This window comes from Rhinatrema bivittatum, chromosome 3, assembly GCF_901001135.1.
Source record: "Rhinatrema bivittatum chromosome 3, aRhiBiv1.1, whole genome shotgun sequence".
NCBI lineage: Eukaryota > Metazoa > Chordata > Amphibia > Gymnophiona > Rhinatrematidae > Rhinatrema > Rhinatrema bivittatum.
The window spans coordinates 335,945,011-335,969,190 of record NC_042617.1 but is presented as its reverse complement, the minus strand read 5'-3'; the positions used below and the strand labels follow the sequence as shown (position 1 = coordinate 335,969,190).

Sequence of the window (24,180 nt, the reverse complement as noted above, 5' to 3'; positions counted from 1 at the left end):
CACCTCAGTGTAACCAAGAAAGAATCAAGGTGGGAGAACTAGGCCAGGATCTAAGAGGGGTGTAACAAAACTGAAAGGTGGAGAACCAGAAAAAAAGATATGGTGAGAGAAGAAACTTTTTTTCTGTTTTAAATGTTATTTTGGGGACAAACATCCCAGTATAACAAAGAGGGAAGTAGGGTGGGATTACTAGGTTGCAATTTAAGTGACCAACAACATGAAGACATCTAAACCCCCAAGGTGTAGCGGCAGAAGCATGGCAGCTAGGCAGAGTGACAGCAAGACAGCCAAGGTGCTTTCAATTGTTCTGCCATCCACATGGAAATTCTGGGAAAACCCAGCAAAGGAAAATTGATTTTCAGGAAGTTCACCTTTTCTATCAAATGTAGCATCAGCCTTGAATGCTGATGGCTCACAATGTACCCTCACATCAAACCAAAAATAGGAACTGGTCTATAAATTTTCTTCAATATTATTGTGGAACCAAGCAAAGTTTCTAACTATGTTTGTAGGACTTCTGTACTACGTGAGTCTGTAACAAGTACAGCTCATGAGTAGTTTACAGGTCCAAAATTGCTTTATTATTTCAAGAACACTCTTTGTTGGAGTTTTAAGAACGTCCACTTTTTTTTTTGAACTATTTTTTTTAAATTTTTTTGATATATTATGTAAAACTATTCCAAGACCCCACTTTATCGTATTGTGGCACGCCGTGCCATTACTGTAACAGAGGCAACAGCTCTCATATCAAAAGATTACTCATTCACACCGCACCATTCATTAGAGCATAGTACTTATCTTGAGTAAATTTCTCTGACGCTCATCGCGTCTTAAAATCGTCCCGACACGATCGTGTTTCGGACCATCCTCGGTCCTGCTTCAGGGGTAGAGTAGAAATCCAATATTAAGAAGTCCAACTCCAACGGGTCTCTAGTATCACTATTCTTGCGGTTCCATTTTCAATCAAGATTTATTTCTTCACCCGTTGATCTCCTCGGCCTATTTTTGGTTTGATGTGTGTGTACATATCTACGGTCTGGAATAAGAATTTATTTAGGCTTATTTGTTGTCACAATGTACCCTGCCATTGAGAAGACACATTCACTGTCACACAAGTCATTGTGCAGGAAAGATAAAAAATAAGTCACTTTGGCCAGGTCTGGCCAGACCATGGATTTGTGTGTCCAATACACCAGCAGATCTGTGGTCATGGCCTTGATGGATCTCACAGATGATATGTCAGAAAGTTTTGTTGTCATCTCTTTTGCTGGGATGGGACGAGGGTCTGTATTGATAGCTGGTTTAACCATATCCTACTTCAGAAGAAATGGTTATGTGGAGGCAACGTGGCTGTAGTGAAATGAGTTGGAGGAGAAAGTAGTAGCTGACAGGGTGCTGCTTGTTCTTACACTATTGTCTGGGGTGTATTCTCCTCATTACTACCTAGAAAATGTTTCATGTCAAGACAGAAGTTTTGGCCAAGTAGTTCTTAGAAACATATTTAACTAATTCCTTCAACTGTCCCACCAACCACTAACTAATCATAGGTTGCATATTACTTACTTGCGGCCTTAGTTTGCAAGTTCCCACTTGTGTGGTTGATTACTGTCCTGCTCATCCATGTAACAGATGTTCTCCATAAACAGGACAAATCAGCCACAAAATCCCACCCTCCTTCCCTGTAGTGTTAAAGGTTAGCTCATTATAAAGACTAAGGAGACTAGCACAGCAGTAGCAGCTATGCAGGAATTCCCACACATGCTCAGATAAGAGCTTCAGGGTCTTCCTGAGCTCTGAGAGAACTTTTCTGTTTCAGGACCATCAGATAGCAACACCCACTTATGTGGCTGATTTGTCTTGCTGTCTTCAGAGAACACAGGTTACAGGAAAGCAATGTTGTTTTATTCTATTCCTAGATTTACTTGTCCTTCCTACCTCATAAGTTTTAAAGTATATCACATATGTAGGGATACAGTTGCCATGCTTGACCTCTTTATTATAGCTAAAATATGTTTTTAGCAGGGAAAAATTATGCAAAAATATTGATGCTAGTAATTTAGCCCTATGATAGTCAAACAATGCATAAAAGCTTATTATAAGGTTTTGATGACTTTGCTAGTATGACCTACAGAAATACTTATGCAAATTGCTGAATGTGCTGTAGCATCATTTATCTGAAAAAAAAACAAAACCCAAAAGTTTTTATTTGCTTGCATCAAAGCAAAAATACACAAGCATGGAATATTTATGCAATGCATGTCAGAAATTGGGCTTCTTATCAAGAGAAATGGAAGTAAAGTTCTTCACAGACATTGCAAACACCCTATAGCTATTGTTGTAGACTCTCTCACTCTCCATCAGGAGCATGCTTCCCGGTGGGAATTCAGTAAATACCAAGAAGTGGAGCATAGCCGTCATTAAAATTTAAAAGACTGGCCTAAATGCTGTCCCATATGTGTGTCATGTTATCACACCATGTGCCATCTCAGGTTATTTTGACTGTTTTACCTGCATGAATGGGCTTTTAAAAAAATTGCTACCTAATGTGCAGGTAAACTCTTGTGTTTAGATCCTAATCATGCATAGGTTTACCCAGATTGATTGGAGGCATCCTTGGGGGAGGAGTTGGGCAGGGGTTTTAACTTACATGCATAACCTTTGAAAATTCATACATTTGCCCTGCATAGTCCTGAAAAAGTCCAATGCTCTCAATAGCAGGGGTAAGTGTGCAGGTAGATTTGCTGGGATAATTTTCAGGGTGGCCTTATGTATGTCAATCTGCTTTGAAAATCAATACAAGTGCATGTGAATGAGGCTATTACTCATTCACTCCGCATGCAAAAAATAAAGTGTGTGTCTCAGACGCACATTTTGGGGCGGATTTTAAATGCCCTGCGGGCGTAAATCCGGTAGGGCCCTCACGCGCCGGCGCACCTATTTTGCCTAGGCTGCCGGCACGCGCAGAGCCCCAGGACGCGCGTAAGCCCCAGGGCTTCATAAAAGGGGCGATGAGGGGGCGTGTCGGGGGCGTTCCCGAAATTACGCGGCGTTTCGGGGGCGTGACGTGGCATTTCGGGGGCGGGCCTGGGGGCGTGGTGCCAGCCCGGGGGCATGGTCGAGGCCTCCGGACCAGCCCCCGGGTCGGGTGATGGCGCGTCAGCAGCCCGCTGGCGCGCACAGATTTACGTCTGCTTTTAGCAGGCGTAAATCGTGCAACAGAGGTAAGCGGGGGGTTTAGATAGGGCCGGGGGGGTGGGTTAGGTAGGGGAAGGGAGGGGAAGGTGGGGGGAGGGCGAAGGAAAGTTCCCTCCGAGGCCGCTCCAAAATCGGAGCGGCCTCGGAGGGAACAGGCAGCTCGCGCTGGGCAAGGCGCGCGCAGGTTACACAAATGTGCACCCCCTTGCGCGCGCCGACCCCGGATTTTATAAGATACGCGCGGCTATGCGCGTATCTTATAAAATCCAGCGTACTTTTGTTCGCGCCTGGTGCGCAAACAAAAGTACGCGATCGCGCAATTTTTAAAATCTACCCCTTTGTGCTCAGCTATTAACGCCTGCCTGGAGCTGGCGTTAATAGCCAAGCGCAGGTAAAAGAAGTACAGAAAAGCAGAAAAAACTGCTTTTCTGTATTCTTTTCTTAAGTAAAAAAAAAAAGAAAAAACCCTCGGCAGATCGCCGAGTTATGAAGACTGACGCTGGTAAACTCGGCGTCGGTTTTCATAACCGGCCGCCTGCCAGTAATGAAAACGGACGCTGAGTTTATCGGCAGCCATTTTCATTACTGGCAGATGGCTGTTTATGAAAACCGACACCGAATTTACCGGCGTCTGTCTTCATAACCGGCAGCTGCGGCGGGGTCGCGGCCTCCTAATTTGGTTATAGCATGGCATCCCCCTTGCAGGCACCATGCGCCTATTAGGAAAGTGACTTTTCAGCGCCCGCTTTCCTCGCTTTTTATTTCATCAGCCACTGTGTAAATTACTGGTGGATTTAGGAATTACCTTCTTCTTGTATGATGACAACTTATAGTTTTACATTCCATTCTCCAAATCATTTCAAAATACAGTATCGGCACTTTCAATCTATATGAAAGCAATACAGCAGGAACTATCACAACTTAAACCAACATTAAACCCTAAAAAGACTGAAATCATTTAGTTAAGTAGAAACACTTCGATAGTTAAACCACAGGCTCTAGACCTGAGTAATTTCCAGATTTCTCCCTCAAAACAAGTTCAAAATGTAGGTATCCAGCTAGATGAGAAACTTATGATGAAAAAGCACATCAATAAATGAATTAACACGCCAAGTTGCGTATTTTACATCGGTTGAAACCTTTATTAACTTTCGAGGAGTTCTGCACTGTATTGCAAATTCTAATCTTCTCAAACCTAGACTCCTCCACTCAACCTAGACTCCTCCTCAAACCTAGACTCCTCCACTTCAGTGACTTCCGTTTAGTAGTTCAGTCTATAATTCTATCCAAGTTAGACTACTGCAATTCTCTTCTGCTAGGTCTTCCGGTATCAGCCATAAAACCCTTACAGATGGTACAAAACGCCGCGGCGAGGTTACTCACAAATACCAACAAAAGAGCCCACATCACTCCAATTCTGCTCTACCTCCACTGGCTTCCCATAAAAGCAAGAATCACATTCAAGACTTTATCAATGATCCATAAGGATATTATGGGCAGCGCCCACTTAAATCTTACCTCGCAACTACGCCTTCACACATCAAAAAGACCTATCAGATTTAATTATAAAGGTTCTTTATTTGCGCCCCCGATCAAAACTTCGCTAGCTAAAAGGGCACTCTCCACAGCCGGACCCACCCTTTGGAATTCATTACCGCCTGATCTGCGACTTGAAACCTGCCATCTAACATTCAAGAAAAACCTAAAAACTTGGCTCTTCCGGCAAGCCTATCCGGAATCGAAGGAACATTTTGACTCCGATCAATGAGCAAAATAGCTCACTACAAGGCCCAACACAGACCTTTTACCTATCGTTTATACTTGTTAGTTGACAACTACTATTGTCGTATATTATATATGTGTGTTTTATCTATCACATCTAATTTTATCATTTATTGATTTTAGTTCTTTTTGTTCAATTTGTGGATTGTTTAATGTAAACCCGAACGTTACCTGTTCAATACTCTATTGTTCAATGTAACGCCTTACGGCGAAAGTTTTGTTCTTTGGAAACCGTCTTGATTTGATTTGCACATCGAGAAAGTCGGTATATAAAAACCCTAAATAAATAAATAAATAACTATTGTAACTCCTTATTACTCGATCTTCCTGCATGTATCTTAAAACTGTTATAATTATTACAAAATGCCTCAGCAAGACTTGTGTTAGGAACAAGGAAATTTGATCGCCTTACACCCTCACTGATCTCATTGCACTGGCTGCCAGTACAAGCCCAAATCTGTTTTAAAGTATTAACGCTAATATTCAAAATCATTCATTCCAGTAACACAGGGTGATAGGCATGCCATTACAACGATATACATCTCAGCGAAAACTATCTCAAAATAAAGGCGAATTGACTGTTCCCATAGTATGGAGCATACATCTGACATAAATAGGAGACTGTATGTTTTCCATAGCAGGTCAAAAGCTATGAAACTCTCTGTCTGAGCTGTTGCATTTGATACCAGATTGAAAAAAATCTAAATGTGAGCTAAAAACATGGCTATTCAAAAATGCATATAACCTAACTTAAAATCATCAGAATAGGGAACCACAATAACAAAAAGAACAAGAGATACTAATTGAAACATGAGGAATACATTTAGGGGTAGATTTTAAAAAAGTGCGCCTTCGTGTACTTTTGTTGGCGCACCAGGCGCAAACAAAAGTACGCGGGATGATAGGCATGCTAAAATCCAGGATTGGCGCGCGCTGAGCCGCGCAACCTGACTCCGTTCCCTCCGAGGCCGCTCCGAAATCGGAGCGGCCTCGGAGGGAACTCGCTTTCGCCCTCCCCTCACCTTCCCCTCCCTTCCTCTATCTAACCCACCCCCCCGGCCCTATCTAAACCCCCCCTACCTTTGTCGGGGGATTTACGCCTCCCGGAGGGAGAAGTAAATCCCTGCGTGCCAGCAGGCCACTAGCGCGCCGAGACGCGACCCGGGGCCGGTTCCGAAGGGCGCAGCCATGCCCCCGGACCGCCCCGGGCCGAAACCACGCCCCCGGGCCCGCCCCCGAAACACCGCGTCCCGCCCCCAAAACGCCACGCTGATCGGCCCCACCCCTGACACGCCCCCGACACGCCCCCCCTCGAAAAACCCCGGGACTTACGTGAGTCCCGGGGCTCTGCGCACGCCGGCAGGCCTATGGAAAATAAGCGCGCCGGCGCGCAAGGCCCTGCTCGCGTAAATCCGGGCGGATTTACGCGAGCAGGGCTTTTAAAATCCGCCCCTAAATGAGAAAATGTAAGAATCAGTTCAATGCGTGGACTAAAATGTGAAATTTGTTATAGTAATATTTTATTTTCTGTACTTCTCGCCTATGTTCTAGATCTTTAGTCAAACATATTGGAACATTTCAATTGATAAATAGTAATGCCTGTTTATGAATACTACCTCGGTAACCCGTAATTATTTGTTGATGTATAGCTATGAATGTTACTTTTATAAACTATTGTGATCATTCCATGGAACAATGGTATATAAAATGTCTAAATAAATGGCACTAAAATATCCATGTAAAAATTAGCAGTACTACTGTAAAATAGAATATATACAAGTATATGTTATTTTAGAAATTTCGACATAAAGACATTAATTAGAGTCTGTGAGTAAATTTGCATGTGGAAAAAAGGGCAGACTAGGAGCATTTTGGGGCGGGGCCAGCATTTACATGGGTGTTTCTATTGTATAAGCAATTTAGACATGTAAATTAGGTAGCTTACTTGCGTATAATTACTAGGGTTAAAACATTTTTATTTTTTAGGTTCATTTTCAGGAGGTTTTTTCCCATACATTTCAGTTTGTGATACATTTGATTCACTTCACTTCTGTTAAGTAAAAAAAAAAAAAAACAAAACCTGACTCCCAAAAGTAAACAGGGCCTCTCAAGGCCTCCCATCTACATCACCCATCCCTCCCACCCAGAAAAATTCTGGGGGCCAGGATACCCCTGCCCTCACTTATCCAGTATGATGAGGATCCAATCCGCCTGTGAGGTCTAGACCTAGACCAAAGCCTCAGCTTTGTATAGGCTGAGGATGCAGTAGGTCACTGCAACCTAGATCTATGCAAGCCTCAACATCACAGCCTAGCCCGGAGTCTGAGTCCTGATGCTGGGCCTCAGTGTTGTGTCTGTCACTGTCCGACATCTCTGCTCCACCCACCTTGCTTCATTGGCGACTCCCTCCAGGGTTGATGGAAGGCTAGCTGCTGTGGCGTCTCCAGGACGTCCTCCTCCAGCGTTCCCAGACCGGTTCGACGCTGCAAGCCGCCATGTTGACCAGATGCCTAAGGGCGCACGCGCGCGTGGCCCGACCGATGTACCGGCATTGACGCAAACCTCAGGGGCGTCCCCCTGAGATGACATCATCAGCTCCAGATATTTAAGGTCTCAGTTTTCGCTAACAAGATGAGTTAGCAAGGGTTCGCTTCCTCCAGGTCGCTCGGATGGGATTCGCTCTCCGCAAACCTAGCTACTCTGCCTCCTCGGACTTCACTAGAAGTACCCGCTCCTCAGGGGCCTTGCTCTCTCTTTTCTTTTCAGGTCGCAGTCTGGAACCGGTATTCGCTCCTCGAGGGCCCATGTCCCAGACCAGCTCCTGAATACCACTTCTGCTAAGAAGTCATCGCTGATTACAACATTAGTGAATTTCCATCTATCTCAGTCTTCCCTGGGACCAGGTACTCGCTCCTCGAGGGCCTACTGCATTCCAACTCCTGGGTTGCCTTAAGAGACTATGGTGTGAGTGTTATCACCAAGGACTTGTTCCAGAACTCTGCATATTCTATCTACTCACTTTCTTAGTTTCTCTACAGCTCAGCCACCTTGGGATCACTGTTCCAGTACCTGAGGGACTACAGCCCAGCAGGGGCTTCCAGCTCACCACTGCCACCTCTGGTGGTTTAATATATTGTCTAATAAAATAACTAGGGTGTGTCTGTCTCCTACACTAAGCCTGACCAGTGGTCCCTCTCGGGAGCTCCCCGGAGGGCGTGGTCACCTGCCACTGGTCCAAGGATCCACCCACAACTATTCTAAATAATAACAGATTGCTATCTCTCAGCTTTAACAACAGAGCTTTAATAACATTCAGCCTAGGCCAGGGTTCGGGTCCGGGCCCAATGCCCGTGCCCAACTCAGAAGCTGGGTCCAGATGCCAGGGCCTTGGCCTGAACCCAGGTTGAACTCAGATAGCTGGGCCTCAGCCAAGGCTGCAGACCAGACCCAGGCCTGAAGCCGTGGCCTGGCCTGGCCCGATGGCCAGGACCTGATGATGGGACATCAGCCCTGACCCAGGCACAATGCTGGCACCTAACTTGGAGGCTGGATCCCAACGCCTGAGTCTCACTGCTCTGACAACTGCGTCCTTTTCTTTCTTCTTTCTTTGTAAACTGATGCCATCAGCTAGGGTAGCACCAGAGTTATCTAACTCCGGCGCATTCACCCCAGCAGATGGTGCCAATTTTATGTATGGCATGTATGGCATAGCCTGCATACATATTATACATGCAGGTTATAAAATACGGAAGCAGATGTGAGCACACCCATGTATATGCGTAGATAGGCACATCTTTTAAATCTATCTTCCCTAGTAGAAAAAAGGTGATGCATCAAGAGTAAATGCTTAACCATAGCATTTCGCAAAATATAAGAAAAAGTGTAAATGTTTCATAGAAAATAATTCAATGCATTTAGGGTTGTGGGTTATGTAATAAATTTATTGTGCCTTTTGTTTTGGCATTCTCAGTTTTTATTTCCTTCTAGCCCAGAGTCTACTGTGACACATTGTATTAAATTTACATTAAATAGTTCTCATAGCAAAAAATGGATTTATGACACACTGGAGGACATGGCATTAAGGCAGAAGAGAGAGAGAGAGGGAGTAATCAGGGGAAAACATTTAAAGAATAGTCAATATCTGGAAAAATGGATGAAAAAAAAGGGGAACCTTATGACAGAAAGACGTGATGCACCATAATATGTAAATTTGATTATAATTCTTACCATGTAAGCACTTACTTTCTGCTTATTTGCTCTGCTCTCCAGTTAGAAACTGTTTAACCTATCCTTTTTCTAACAGCCTAGTTCCACATTCCCTGTTGTAATGTAACTTTTGCTTTCATTGTTAACTGGTTTACCCCCTAGTTTATTGTAAACTGGTACGATAAGACCTGGTCTTGAGCATCGGTATGTTAAAAGAATTTAAACAAATAAATAAATAATAGGCAGCAATCCTATACATGAGTATGATCAAGGACCAGACTTAATATTCTGGGTACAAATGGGGTAAAAATGAAATTGAACAGAATAACCTTTGTGCTTTTGACTAATTTTGATTTTTGGGAGAATGATTTTCAGTTTCTTCATTGAGCTTTCAGACCTTTGTATACCTTCGGGCAGGCAGGCATTTTCAAAGAGAAATTCCCCCTGCAATTTTCCTTTGAAGCAGGCGCAAAATATGTGGGTTAAAGGACATGTACTTTCACTCCCCTGATACAACTCTGCCCCTTTTACCAGCACTGAGGGACGGAACAGCTTTCAAAGGGGATTTCTACGCAAATAAACAGAAATTTTACCTGCATAAAGGGGCAGATTTTATAAATCTGCGCACACGCGTACTTTTGTTCGCGCACCAGGCGCGAACAAGAGTACACGGGATTTCAATAGATACGCGCGTAGCCATTAAAATCCGGGGTCAGCGCACGCAGGCTGCCCAAAATCGGCAGCCTGCGTGCGCCGAGCCGATTTTGGGCAGCCTGGCACGTGCGCGTTATAAAACCCCAGGCAGCGCGTGCAAGGGGAGTAGAAATAAGCTAATTCACGCAGCGACGAGATCAGAGCTCCCCCAGTTCTCTCCCAGACTGCTCCAATTTAGGAGGGACTGGGAGGGAACTTCCCTACCCTAACCTCCCTTCCCCTTCCCCTTTCTCCCCACCCTCTAAATCCCTTTTTTTTTTGTACCTTTTCTTTCGCAAGTTACTTCAGGACCCGACCTGAAGTAACTTGCACGCGCCGGAAACCAGGACTGCGAGGAATGGCTCTGTCCCGGACCACCCCCCCTGCCCATCCAGAACTCACCCCCGGGCCGGCCCCTTGAAGGAAGGCCAGCACCTATGCGCGTACTGGCCTTTACTCAAGTGGCTGGGTCTTTTTGAAAATAGGCTTGGCACGCGCAAGGCCCGGCCACGCGGGTAAAGGCTGGATTTTGTGCGCGGGCAGTTTTTAAAATCTGTCCTTTAATATATAGCCATATACCTCTTACAAATGACTACCTGAACCAGAACAGTGGTAATTCTGTTCTCCCCAGTAAAATATATGTGCAAAACAGAAAATGTATTCATATGCTCAATGTTTATAAATTAGCATGCTACTTATGTGCATATATACTATTTTTCTGTTTTGATCCCCTTTGATAATTCACTCTGGAGTATATTCTTTGGATGTGTATTTTATAAATCTGTGACAAAATGATAACATCACAAAGCAGTGCAATCTTCTTGCTTCAAGCAAGGGAATTCAGGGTATTAAATATAGAATGAGAAATATATGGGATGCTACAATGAGTTTAACATGCTTCAGTAAGCATGGTTCCTTTTTGATGAACTGTGCATTTCATATGATTGCAGGTTCTCCGTACAGAGACAAAATCACCATAGCAATTCTTCAGCTTCAGGAAGAAGGCAAGCTGCACATGATGAAAGAGAAGTGGTGGCGAGGCAACGGTTGTCCAGAGGAGGAAAGCAAAGAGGCCAGCGCCCTAGGAGTACAGAACATTGGTGGCATCTTCATCGTTCTAGCGGCGGGCTTGGTGCTTTCAGTCTTTGTGGCAGTAGGCGAGTTCTTGTACAAATCCAAAAAAAATGCTCAGTTGGAAAAGGTAAATCTTGTGCTCGTTTCATTGACTTGCATGATCATGGTTTCAGCCGCTGAGAAGTTGTTCGTTTGTTTTTTTTTTTTTGTCTTAACCTTTGTATAGCCTGCAACAAACATTTGCAACAAAGGATCCTAGATTTAATGTTCATTACTTTTAATTTATTTTCCTTTAATTTGTTTAATTGTAGCCAACTTTCAGGACAAGTGACTATTTCTCCTCTTATTCAAGCCTGAGAAAAGACAGCTTTTTACTCCTGGAAGTTCACTGCAGTTAATTGCATGGATGATGATGATGATGATGATGATGATGAAGAAACCTGAAACTATAATGGAAAAAAAAAACAAATTAATCTTCTGCAGATATAAATCTGAGTTCTAGGAGGCTTAACTATCAGTACAAAATCAGAAATCTAAGAATATCTGAAAAGAGATGACTCTTTCAACGAAGTTTGTTTGAATCGCCAGGCTGGTGACATTTGGAAATTGCTAGATCAGTCTATGGATTTACTACTGATTATAAGACCTTACCTCTTGCAACTTGAAATAATTATCTTACGATTTATGTACCATTATTTTTTTTTCTGAACAGACAGTATTCAAAAAAGGCAGTCTGATATTTTCTAAGCAGTCATGGACAACTTGTTCAGTTTTGGAGAACCCATTTTTATGCACTTGTACAACATACTGAGATATTCCAACAAACAAATCCTGTTCAACCAAAGTTTATTTACCTTTTCATTATATGCCATATTTTGCTATTACGTTTTGAAATAATTTGGAATAAAATGTTAAATATCACTTTGCTGTCTTTTGCTTCTTTTTTGAGGAGCTTGTGACCTCGGTCAATTCCCTTTTAAGGCTTCATTATTTTTCAAAATCAGTAGTAAATCCATATATTTTTATTGATCTTTTTTTTTCCAGATGCTGTTCCATAAATTTCTTCACACAGGAGCACTCTAAATCTTGTTTCAGCTATTTTGAGACTTCGGAATTTATACTGACATAGAGGTGTAAAAATCCTAAACCCTTATATGACATATTGTTAAAGACAGTTCTGATATCAAATGAGCAGGCACTGCGAGGTCACAAGTTCCTAAATAAAACTATGGTTCGGAAAGAGTTAACTGAATTGTACAAAAGTATGATGTGCCTTTATACCTTGAGTACTTAAGTTGCATAATATAGTCTTGTAAGTTTATTGAAATATTTATTATTTATTTGCCCTTTCTACATCTATATTTCTGGCCATCTACTACAATTCAGCTTTATAGATTTTTGTTTGCATTTAGTGTCTAATAAGGCATGCAGGGAAACCAGAGACCTCACTAAACCTAAGATAAATCTTTTTTTCTGTTGTTTCCCTGTCTCCTGCTTCTTCTCCTCTTGCTTCTGCTTCTTTCCTATTCTTCCAGTTAAATGCTTTGCTTGAAAGAAATTAAGAGTGACAGCAACAAATTTGAGGTCCTATTTACTAACGCACATTAAAACAGGACAGTAATGTACTATTTTAGTGCAAATTGGCTCCCGCAGGATTTACTAAGTTTTGTTAAGTACCACAGTTCCATAAATCTCGCATTGCCTCTGGCTTTGATTGTGTGCTGTGGCAGATGTGCCAAGTGATTGCAGCCTAGGGCTCTGATCTTTAAAGGGCCGGAAGATCTGACTGAAGGTTCCCTAAGCCTCCCCTGCCAGCTAAATCTTGTCAAAACAGAAGTACCCTGCATCCTGTATCCTCCCCTCCAAGAAAGTAATCCATCTGTCCCAACATGGGGTACACTTGTATCCCCAGCCCAAGAGTGAAACCCTGCACCTTCCCATGACCTGAAACCCTTCCCCCATTGGCATAAAAACCCTATCTATGGACCTCCACCCTCATACACTAGAGCATCCACAAAGTGTTTCTAGGCAGGATCAATAATCAATTGTTCCTGCCCTGTTGGTATTGTCATTCAAAATGGTGTCATCTGATCTATGGCTCTCCTTTTCTCCTCACGTGCAGGGAAAAGAGGAGCCATGGGTCAGCCAGCACCATTTTGAATTGGATTTGGATTTTATTACTCTCCTGTTTGAAATCTGAGCTCAAGGCGAGTTACGATTCAGGTACTGTAGTTATTTCCCTTCCCAAAATAATTTATAATCTAAGCTGTGAGGTAATGGAGGGTGATGTGACTTGCTCAAGGCCACAAAGAGAATCTGTGGAAGAAGCAGGATTTAAACTCTGGTTTTTCTGGTTCTCAGCCTGCTGCCCTAAGCACTAGACTACTTTTCCGTGATTCATTATAGCTGCCCAGAAGCCCCTGTGGAGTGCCCTGGCACAAGGGGCATCTTCTTTTTTTTTTTTTTTAAAGATCAGATGAAGTATGTTTTCACACTAATTCAGTAGGGTTTCAGGCCAGGGGGCAGAGTTTATCTCTTCTGCCAAGGATACTAGCATAGTTTCTGTTGGGAATAGGGGAAGGATTAAAAATGATAATACTGGAAGGGGCTTCTTTTTTTTTTTTGACAAAATTTGGATGTGGGGGATCGGTAAACCTTCAGTTGGGCCTACTGACCCTTTTCTTTTTTAACAGGGAGGGTCTCCCAAAAGGATTTGCAGGTGTGTGAGCCTAAAAACAAAATTCCAAATAACTACTACAATTAAATGCCTAGAAAAAAAAGGAGTCAATATATTATAGTGACATAAAAATATTGAAACATTTTTATTATTATTTCATTCAAAATTTCATAGAAAACATTTTACATTATCTTCATTTTCCATTAAATACATAGAAAAAATATATTCAGGAACAACACATATCTCACCTTATGTTTAAAACACAATCATTCATACCTCATTCATACATGCAAACATCTAAAAAGTTCTTTTAAATCTTATAGTAAATCTTCTTCCTTATTATCTTGGAATGAATCTTCTTTCTTGCTGCTTCACTGTATTTCAATACTCCCTCCTTTCATTCCTATCTTCATAACGCTCCCAACATGCTTCGCTTAAACAAACTTCTTCAGGGGAGTAGGAATGCACTACTGTTCCTGAATCTTTTGTACAACTCTCCGTGGTAAATGAAAAAGACATGTGGGAATTGAAGAAATTATTTTCTCCATGGACTTACTTGAATCTTTAAAGTTGGGATTGGAGAAAGGACACTTGGGTGTTGTTCGGAGAGTTGTACAAAAGATTCAGGAACAGTAGTGCATTCCTACTCCCCTGAAGAAGTTTGTTTAAGCGAAGCATGTTGGGAGCGTTATGAAGATAGGCATGAAAGGAGGGAGTATTGAAATACAGTGAAGCAGCAAGAAAGAAGATTCATTCCAAGATAATAAGGAAGAAGATTTACTATAAGATTTAAAAGAACTTTTTAGATGTTTGCATGTATGAATGAGGTATGAATGATTGTGTTTTAAACATAAGGTGAGATATATGTTGTTCCTGAATATATTTCTTTCTATGTATTTAATGGAAAATGATAATGAAAAATGTTTTCTATGAAATTTTGTATGAAATAATAAAAACATGTTTCAATATTTTTATATGTCACTATAATATATTGATTTATTAAGTAGTGTGATATATTTATATAGTTGCCAATTTTATTATTCTTTAGAAAAAAAAAGGAGAACATCATTCCCTCGAGCCTTATCAGTTCTGTGCTGGCCAAATGCAGCTCTTCTTTATAAGTGTGTTAGCCTGCCAGTGATCTCAGGAGCTAGTTAATTACTCCACTTGAAGTATAATTAACTAGTGTGGCTTAACATGGATCATAATGTCTATTGTGATCAGCCTCAATCTTTTTGCATATTAATGTGCCGCTTTGCATGCAATTGCATGCAGTGCTGCACATTAATTTGGTGTGCGTTGCATCAGATTTGTTTGCAGAAGATAACATGTGCTAATTTCCTACAGTATGCAATAACATGTTTTTAACCCCAGGTAAAATGCATAATTTGTTGGTTAACCTGTATTAACAAGTAATCACAGCTTAATAACTAGACCTTTTGGCAAGCAAGTGAAATACAGCAACCAAAAATAACGCTTAAAAGAAAGCCTCTACTAAAGAAAAGAATATTATTGTTATTTTTCGGGGGGGGAGGGGGGGAGAGAGAGGAAAAACTTGAGTCTTCAAACTAGCTGACAAGGTCAGACAGGGCATGTCTCAAGTAAGAGAGAAAAAAATGAAAAATATAATAGTTCAAAATCCAGTCTATGTGTGTTACATTAAAACTGATCAGAGCAGAAAATAGTATTTAGCTGCCATTACCTAAAAAAGACTATCTTCTTCACTCTATTAGGTTGTCCGTAGCAGTCTTACATTTCTATACTACTGCCGTCTCATTCTCTTAAACTAAGGCAGTAGTAAATGGAAGGAAGAGTGACTGGTGGTCTAGTGTTTAGTGATTTATGCTATCCAACAGGTTTTCTGTTTTACTGTTTTCTTAAATTTGGATTTTGAAGCAATCAAAAATGCGTTTGTATAAAGCACATCAGATTCTGTGACTATAGAAACCAGTGAACCCCTCTTGTTGGTAATACTTGTGTAAACTTGAGCCTCAGTATGTCACAGCTGCTGTTCTTGGCTTAGGGAACTGCTGCTCAGACGCGTGACACTGGGACTGGGAGTACCCCAAGAAAGAGGGTGCCTTTGGCCATGGTTCTCAACCCAGTCCGCAGGCACTGCTAGGCCAGTCAGGTTTTCAGGATATCCACAATGAATATGCCTGCAATATATTTGCTTGCAGTGCCTCCAATGTATGCAAATATGCAATGTATGCATTTTCATTGTGGAAAATCTGAAAACCTAACTGGCGGCCAAGAAGTCCCTAAGGACTGGATTGCAAAGAAGCCCTGGGCGTTGCTTAAATGTGACTTATTTAATTATTTTAAGCACTTTATCTTTTTTTAATCTTTATAATTTGTTAAAATGTATTAATAGCCTAAATAAAACTAGGCGATGTATAGACTAAAACATGCATAAAATATTATAAGCACATAAAATAAATCATTCAACTAAACAAAGACCTACATAAGCTGAATGTGGGGATGCTTGCACTGGTGCAATGGCCTAACATGCTTTTAACAAGGTCTTAAAAGTTTTTAGACTGTCAGCTAGACACACTTATATGGAACCCTAGACAAGGCACCTTACAATAAAATAAGAACGGCATAATCTTAGGATGGTTTAACATCATATAACAAATGAGCTGAGACAAAAGGAATTAAAGAAATTAGGCATCTGAATAGGCCGATTGGAAGCTGCCTGTTTTGAGTTTGATTTGAAAGCTTGCCATTGGAGTAGCCTATTGGGCATCTGGTGATAGATATTTGCACTAAAAAAGTGTGAGAAGAGACAATGTGTGAATGTGGAAGAAAGGTTTATGTAGTATGGGAAATGGAGAGTATAGTTACATGACTGAGAGCAGGAAGAAAGCATCATCATTGTGGTCTGTCCAATAAAGAGAGACTTTTGGATTGCCAGCATGAAAGCTCATTTGAGTTTGATTCTAAGGAAAGCTGATTCGTGCCTCCGCAGGTGGAGGAATCCTATCAACATGGTTGAGGTCCTAAAATGAGGGACCAACTGGTTAGTTACTAATTGAGTGTGCATGGTGCCCTTGCTTTGGCGCATCTTTGACATTTCAAGCTGAGCAAGGAGCCCAAAATGAAGGAGCAATGCAACCCGGCCCAGCATTGACTTCTGCTTTCCAAAATGACTTAAATATTTGATTTGATTTTCGAAAGTGTTCAATTTCTATCCCATGATTGAAATGGCCCAACACCTTCTGTCGTTTTATACTTTTATATGAATATATGATCTTAACGAGTGCAACAGAAGAATTTCCTATGAAAACTGAAATAAATTGTATATGTAACGTGAATATGTCTGTCATATGAAAATAAAACAAACCGATAGTTTTATATTCTACAGAACAAAAAATAATTCGTTGGTACTAAAGTATTCATTTTTCTTTATCCTGAAAATGTTAACAATTAAAAAATTTACCTTAAGCAAGTTACAGGAAATTATATGGTGCTAACAAATGAAATATGGAGGATTAGGGCTGGGAGTGAGGGGGAAAGGAGAGGGGGTAACAGTTCTGTAATCTTGGTTCTCCTAAGTGCAGGTTACCTACCATGCTTGAAATGTACTCTTTTTTAGATAAAGATGGCAAAACCGCACATATTAAGCAGCAGGTGTAATTCTGTTTACATGCGCAGAAAAAAAATATTAAAAGCATCATTGGGCCTTTAATTTCTAGTCATAGACCAAATTGTTAGATAATTTGACAAAGCACATATAGGGGAAAGTTTTCAAAGACTTAAGCACCTTTTACAGGGATAAAAGCAGAATTAAAAGGTAGATTTTTAAATTGGCGTGCACACGTGCATGCATGTTATAAAATCCATTAGCCGTATGTGCCGGTGGGGGGGGGGGGGGGGGGATATTTCTTAGAAGTGTGCAGCGATGCGATAGGGCCTTCCCCACGTCCCTCCTAGTCTGCTTTCGAGCAGCAGTAAGTTGCGTGGGCTTCCCGGCTGTCAGTGCACACTTCAGCAGGACAGCGGCTATTGGTGCTGTCCAGGCCCACCCATGTCCCGCCCAGACCACTCCTCTGGCCCACCCCTTTTGAATCGAGCTTGTCTGCAGCACATACCAGGAGATTCATGCCAGGGCCCTTTAAAAATTCCCTGTGGTACGTGCATGGCCCAGCCACGCACGTATCTCCGGGTTTTTATGAGCTCCAGCGTAGCCATAAGCCTTCTAAATGAGTCTCATATCCAGATAAGTGGGTTTCTAGCTCCCTGACAGTACGTGTGTGTATCTTCATACAGTGTGCACTTTCGCTGCATAAGAAAGTGGCACCGCAGGGAAATGTCTTGGCGGCAAGTTTGAAACAATGAGGTTGATATTCAAAGCATTCATCCTTTGGGCTTAGCCAGACAAACACCAAGATTTGAGTATTTTCCTCTGCTCCCCTATCCCCGGCTACATGTTGCCCAGGCAACTCATTACCTCCCCAAACTGTAACCTGTTAAAAAGAGGCACTGCTGTGGTGTTTTTGGGCAAGCAGTTTCACTTTTACTGATATTTAACCCCTGCTGGGCAAAGTTAGCCAGTCTGAGAAAGGCTGGTCGGAGAAACACCTGCCCTAAATTTATCCATATAACTTTACCTGGGATAGAGGTAGGCGGAGGAAGAGAAAGTAAATACAAGGATTCCATTTTTAATGCACCACTTGTACTTTGCACCTGCATTAAAATAGATTTAATATGTGTGGGTACAAAGTGCTCACTTCCTCCTGCAATGGCCCAGATTTTGGAAGGGATATTTCATAAGGAGTTTCCATTTGCAAATGAACTTGCAGGCTCATGGGCACAATGTACCCATGGGCCTGCAAGTACCATGGGCTATATTAAAACATCCCCATCCCATTTTTTGTTTTACATTGAAGTCAATGGGTCATAAGGATTCCTTCCCCCATTCATTTCAATGTAAAACAAAAAAACGAATAGAACAAATAAATGAATAATTTTGTTTGTTATGAACCAAGTGAAGGCAGGTAACCTACAAACTGAATGGATGAACTGAAACAAACATTTTTCTTATGCATATCCCTACCACGTATATAATTAACTACCAGGCTATATATGTGTACCCAGTGAAAAGAGTTCCTAGCTCTAAGAGAACAAGTCTGATCTTTGGAGGCAACAATGGCAGACCTGATAGAGCTGAGGCAGACAGAGAGGTACACAGAGGAGGCTTTCAGGGAAGTAATAGAGCAATCCCATTTCCAGTTGTGCAGCACCTATTTTGCTTCGGAGGAGCATCACCCTGGTCTGGCAGGAAATTATCATGTAGCTATGAATTTCCCTCCATGTGATGCAGGATCCACTCGCATCAAGAATGTGTGTTCAGAGATGTGTGCCCAGGAGGGAAAGGTTAGGATGATGACTGTGGTGGGAGATTTCATTCTTTAGAAATGCAGATGACTGGATGATAGCAGGCATGAAGATCACTGGGTAACTGGCCTGAGTGGTGCAAAGGTGGCAGACCTCTCTCACATTCTAGGTATGATTTTATACCATACTGGGAAGGTGTCAGCTTTCATGGAGCATGTGGGCACCAACAACATAGGAGTTGTGGCAGAGACATTCTGGAAAACAAATTTAAACTTTTAGATGGAAAGTTGAAATCCAGAACCTCCAGAGTAATCTTCTAAGAAATGCTTTCATTCCATGTGCAGGACCCCAGAGGCTACTGGTGCTAATGTTTAAAAAGGAGATAGATCAGCTTTGAAACTAAGGCATGGGGGTGAGTCAACAATTGATCAGGAGCTCATGTTTCAGAGTGAAGTATCTTCAAAAGATTCTGGCATAATGGAGAAGTTAAAATATCCTGGTTGTAATAGAGGCAGAAGTAACCCAGGTGCAGACTAAGATAAATGATTTTAAACTAACCATTTCAACAGCTAGACAGGTTTTGAATGCAATTAAAAAAAAATACTTTAAATTGTCTGAGTATGTATGCCAGCAGTCTAAAAAGTAATATTGTACAGTTGGAATATATTGCACTCAATGAAGATGTAGACATAATAAGCATCTTAGAGACCTAATGGAAGGAGAATAACCAGTGAGACACTGTGATACCTGGGTACAAATTATAGGCCAGGTCAAATTGGTGAGGAATGGTGCTATATGTTAAGGAAGACAGAGTCAAACAGGATAAAAGTCCTGCAGGAGACAAAATACAATGAGACAAGAAATTCCACATGTGATGGAGAAGCATATAGCAGCGGGGATATACTAATGTCTGCCTAGCCAAGATGAAGATACGGACAGTGAAATGCTAACAGAAATTAGAAAAGCTAATCAGGCAACACAGTAATAATGGCATATTTCAATTATCACAAAAATGATTACAGTTAGTCCAGCGAACAAGGAACAACAGTATTTCAATTATCCCAATTTCTCATCAGCATTTGCTGGGGTTAGGGGATGAAGTTTCTAGATCTCATAAATGCTTCATGGAGCAGCTGATCCTGAAACTGACAAGAGGCTGGACTATGCTAGATCTCACTGTGATGCAGGATCCTGGTGGGGCCATTTGACAATAGTGATCATAATGTAATCAAATATAACATAATCACTGATGGGAGAACATTAAGGAAAACTTCTGCAGTAGCATTTAACTTTCAAAAGCGTGTGAGGGAACATGTATGGAACTCCTTCAGAATACCTTAAAGGATTGACTACAGCTATCTGTACTGGTCCTCCTTAACTCTCAAGCCCACAAGGGATTCTTGGATAGGGTGGAGCCCTGTAAGCAGGAATATGAGACCAGGGTCAGAGGGATAAAGGAGACCCATAGGGAGAGATAGAAGCCTCGAGAATACAAACTATAAGTTATGAAATTTTTTTGTTGAAGTGCTGAAACCAGCTAACTTGTTGTACTTCAGACATTGAAGCATGGGCCCTTGGTCGCTGTAAGAGATGACACCTCCCACAAGGCGGAGCCCTGTGGGGACTTGCAGCGATAGGTTAGCACTAGGCAGACATGGACACAGAGATATATCTTTATTGTACTGCAACGTAGATGGCAACCCGAGGATCGGGTGAAGATTCCAGCTAGGAGAGGAGAGCCAGATGATAATGTTCCATCTGTATGTAGCAGAGTGGAATGGCAGTTCCACAGTCTCACCAGGCCCGCAGTGCAGGGTAGATCAGGAGTCTATGGAGAGAGAGATGAAACAAGCAAAGACAGAACTGGAGCGGCAGTACTCATTCTGATGCTGGTAGCTGTAGGAGGATAGAGCCCCGAGGAGCGGAGGTCTCGGATGAGCAAGGCCCCGAGGAGCAGGTACTGTAGGCGTCCTGGTAATAGGTAGGCAACCCCGAAGGGTAAATAGGAGCAAGGCAAGGCTCCCGAGGAGCGGGTTCCTTAGGCATCCTTGTTGGTAGCAGATACCCTGGAGGGTAAAGAGGAGTGAGGCAAGGCCCCCGAGAAACGGGTGCCTTAGGCGTCCTTGTTTGTAGCAGATAACCCCAGAGGGTAAAGAGGAGCGAGGCAAGGCCCCCGTGGAGCAGGTACCTAAGTCGTCCTGGAGCGAGAGTATACAAAGCAGGAGCGTCTGGTAATGAGGAGAGATAAGCATGAAGGATTCCTTGATAACATGTAGCTGGAATTGTGAAATGGGTTTAAATATCCTGACCTTATGAAGTTATGCGGTGGGGACGCCCCTGAGGTTTTCCGCCATGACGCACGTAAAGGACGGGGCTGCGCATGCATGCCCTAGGTGATCCCGGGAGAAAGATGGCGCCATTTTGCAATACGGCAATACGGCCATACGGCCGGCGCCATTTTGCAATACGGCCCGAGTGCAGGGAGGTCGCTCCCGGACCCCCGCTGGACTTTTGGCAAGTCTTGTGGGGGTCAGGAGGCCCCCACCAAGCTGGCCAAAAGTCCCTGGGGGTCCAGCGGGGGTCCAGGAGCGATCTCCTGCACTCGTGACGTCGGGGGACAGGAGCCAAAATGGCGCCGGCGCTACCTTTGCCCTGTCATATGACAGGGCAAAGGTAGCGCTGGCGCCATTTCTATTAACGCAGCTGTGGCCTGAGAGTGGAAGATCACACCGGGACCCCCCCACTGGACCCCAGGTAATTTAAAACATTTTGGGGGGGTTTGGGAGGGTGGGGGATTTATTTTAAAGGGTCGGGGTGGATTTTAGGGTTGTTTTAGTGTGCCGGTTTTCCCACCCTCCCTCTCCCCCGATTTATGATTTTTGACGATAAATCGGGGGAATTCCTATTGTATCACGCCTCTAATGATTTTTGACGATTTAAAATATATCGGACGATATTTTAAATCGTCAAAAAACGATTCACATCCCTACTGACAAGTCATGAAAAGTGGAATATAAGCTAAACGTTATCTATATCTGCGGCTGGTTTCTTTTCTCTGTCATTCTCTCTCTTTTCTACAGTTCTTATTTTTCTTTTTCAAAAAGAAAAATGCAGGATAAAAACTCAGTCTGGGATTGGGACATTCCTGCCGGGTGTAGCTATCCAAGCACAGAAGCTTAAATTTCCTACCTACCCCCCTACCCTTTCACTTCTTCCTTTCACCTTTCCATTTGACCTCCAGTTTATCCCTCAATCTCACTTTCAAGTCCTACTTTTCTGTCCAGCTCTTTCTGTCCCTGCTGCCTCCGTGCGCCCAGAACCTGCTCATCTTTGCCCTCTCCACCAGCAGCTGCTCTAAAGCGGTGGCGGAGACCAGGCTGAAGATGCTCAGAGCTGCTGCTAAGTGATATCCCGCAAGGTGCACCCAGAAAGGGACACCCCACGATACCCTAGTATCTATTGGAGCTGCAAGTGGTCTCATCTGGATCATGTTTTTAGACCATAAACATTTGGATCTAGTGGTAACGTTTTATGTTTTTTACAAATCACACCCCCGTTTGTAGGTGCTGTTAATGAAAAGACATCCAAGGTACAAGTCACGCAACAGCATCCTGGACACTGTATAATACACTCTTATTTCCTATGCTTACTATATTAACCCTTTTTGAGAGTAATTTAATTTTTGTATGTTCAGGTAAATTCTGTGTACATCTTCCTCGTGCAAACCTTACAACAAATTTTCAAGGCATACATATGCTCATAAGTTCTCTTTCAAAATTTGCAGGTAATCGGCCCCAGAAAGTGAACTGATTAACTCGCATGAAGGTACACCACCTCTTCGGCGGGCGTAACTTGTGCTGGTTATCTTGAGCGCAGATTTTTTTTAATTAAAAAAAAAAAGCATGCACATTAAGTTCCATCCTTGCCCCAGCTCTGCCATCCTGGAATACCACGCCCCAGTTCACTTCAAAGTTTGCATGTAACTGGGTAACGCATGTCTTTTTACACAGAGAGCACCAGGCTATTCTTAAACAGCAATTTGTACGCATAAAACCTGATTTTATGTGCATGAATGGCTTTGAAAATTCAGCCCTTGATGTCATCCATTTACTGAAAAAGTGCCCTTCTAGGCAAAGTTGCCATTTCAAACTCTGACTGTGAGCAGAATTGGCTGCCACAGACATTCCAGGGATCTCTACATTTTATTCACGCAGAATAAAGATGCTGCATTGTGTTTTTGGGGAGGAAAATAAAATTGCTAAATTTTAACACCAATTATTACTATGTCAAAATTGACTCATTCCTTAGTCCCTTGTTTCACCTTAAATTATTCCTTAGTCCCTTCTTTTTTTTAAAAGGATGTATCTTCAGTTCCTATTATGATGGCATAATTATGCCACCTACTTGTAGGCACGCTATTAGGAGGACCTTTGTTATCTTAGACATTCCTGACGATAAATGCTCACTCATTTGCATTTTATAATTGCTTCTATTAGTGAATGGTGTGCTCCCTAATAACAACAGCGTGTTGGCACTTAAAGGTCAGGGAACCAGTCATCTCAAATACACATTAATAAGGGCCAGAGGTAGTAAACATTTTTCCCATCCACACAAAAGGCCGGATGTGCTTTTTCTGAATAGTTCACATTATTTGCAGTGTGCGCTGTACTGAGGCGCTTTTGGTCTCTGGATATTGTAACTGTTTTTCAATGGGAAACTTCCTGCTTTCTTTTCCTTTGAAACTACAGCTGCATAGTACCATGTGCTAAAATCGCCCCTATAATTTTCGACTCCTATTTGTGTTGCATATGTTTATCCGAGCAATTGTTGGCCAAGCCATTTTAACCAAGGAAATAGCAATTTACCTTGATAAATGGCTTTTAAAATTGCCAGCCCCTTGCCAATGGTAAAAAGTCTTAAACCCTATCTTTCCAACCTATCTGTGGCACAGCATTTTCATGTGTAAGTGGATGTGTGGAGGTTAATGCTAATATTTTATAAACTGTCTGGTGGGAGCCATACAATTTATACTCTGAAAGTAAGCTCATGTTTCAGTACTCGCAAATATTTCCATTGCAAGAAAATGCACACTTTCTCCACACATTATATAAACATGCATGCGCATATTTTAGGTGCATAAAAAAATATTACATGTATGCATAAAAACCATCATTTACACATGGAAGCAGTTATTTCATAAAGTATGCACATTT

At 42.2% G+C, this 24,180-nt stretch overlaps 1 protein-coding gene across 1 annotated transcript in view; it reads left to right on the top strand.

Annotated features, from left to right (window-relative positions):
- Positions 1–24,180, top strand: part of GRIK2 (glutamate ionotropic receptor kainate type subunit 2) — a 1,473,996-nt gene that overhangs the window by 1,360,381 nt on the left and 89,435 nt on the right. Inside the window, exon 15 of the mRNA XM_029595353.1 lies at positions 10,827–11,077. Coding sequence (XP_029451213.1) covers positions 10,827–11,077 — 251 coding nt within the window. The remainder of the gene's footprint in view (positions 1–10,826; positions 11,078–24,180) is intronic.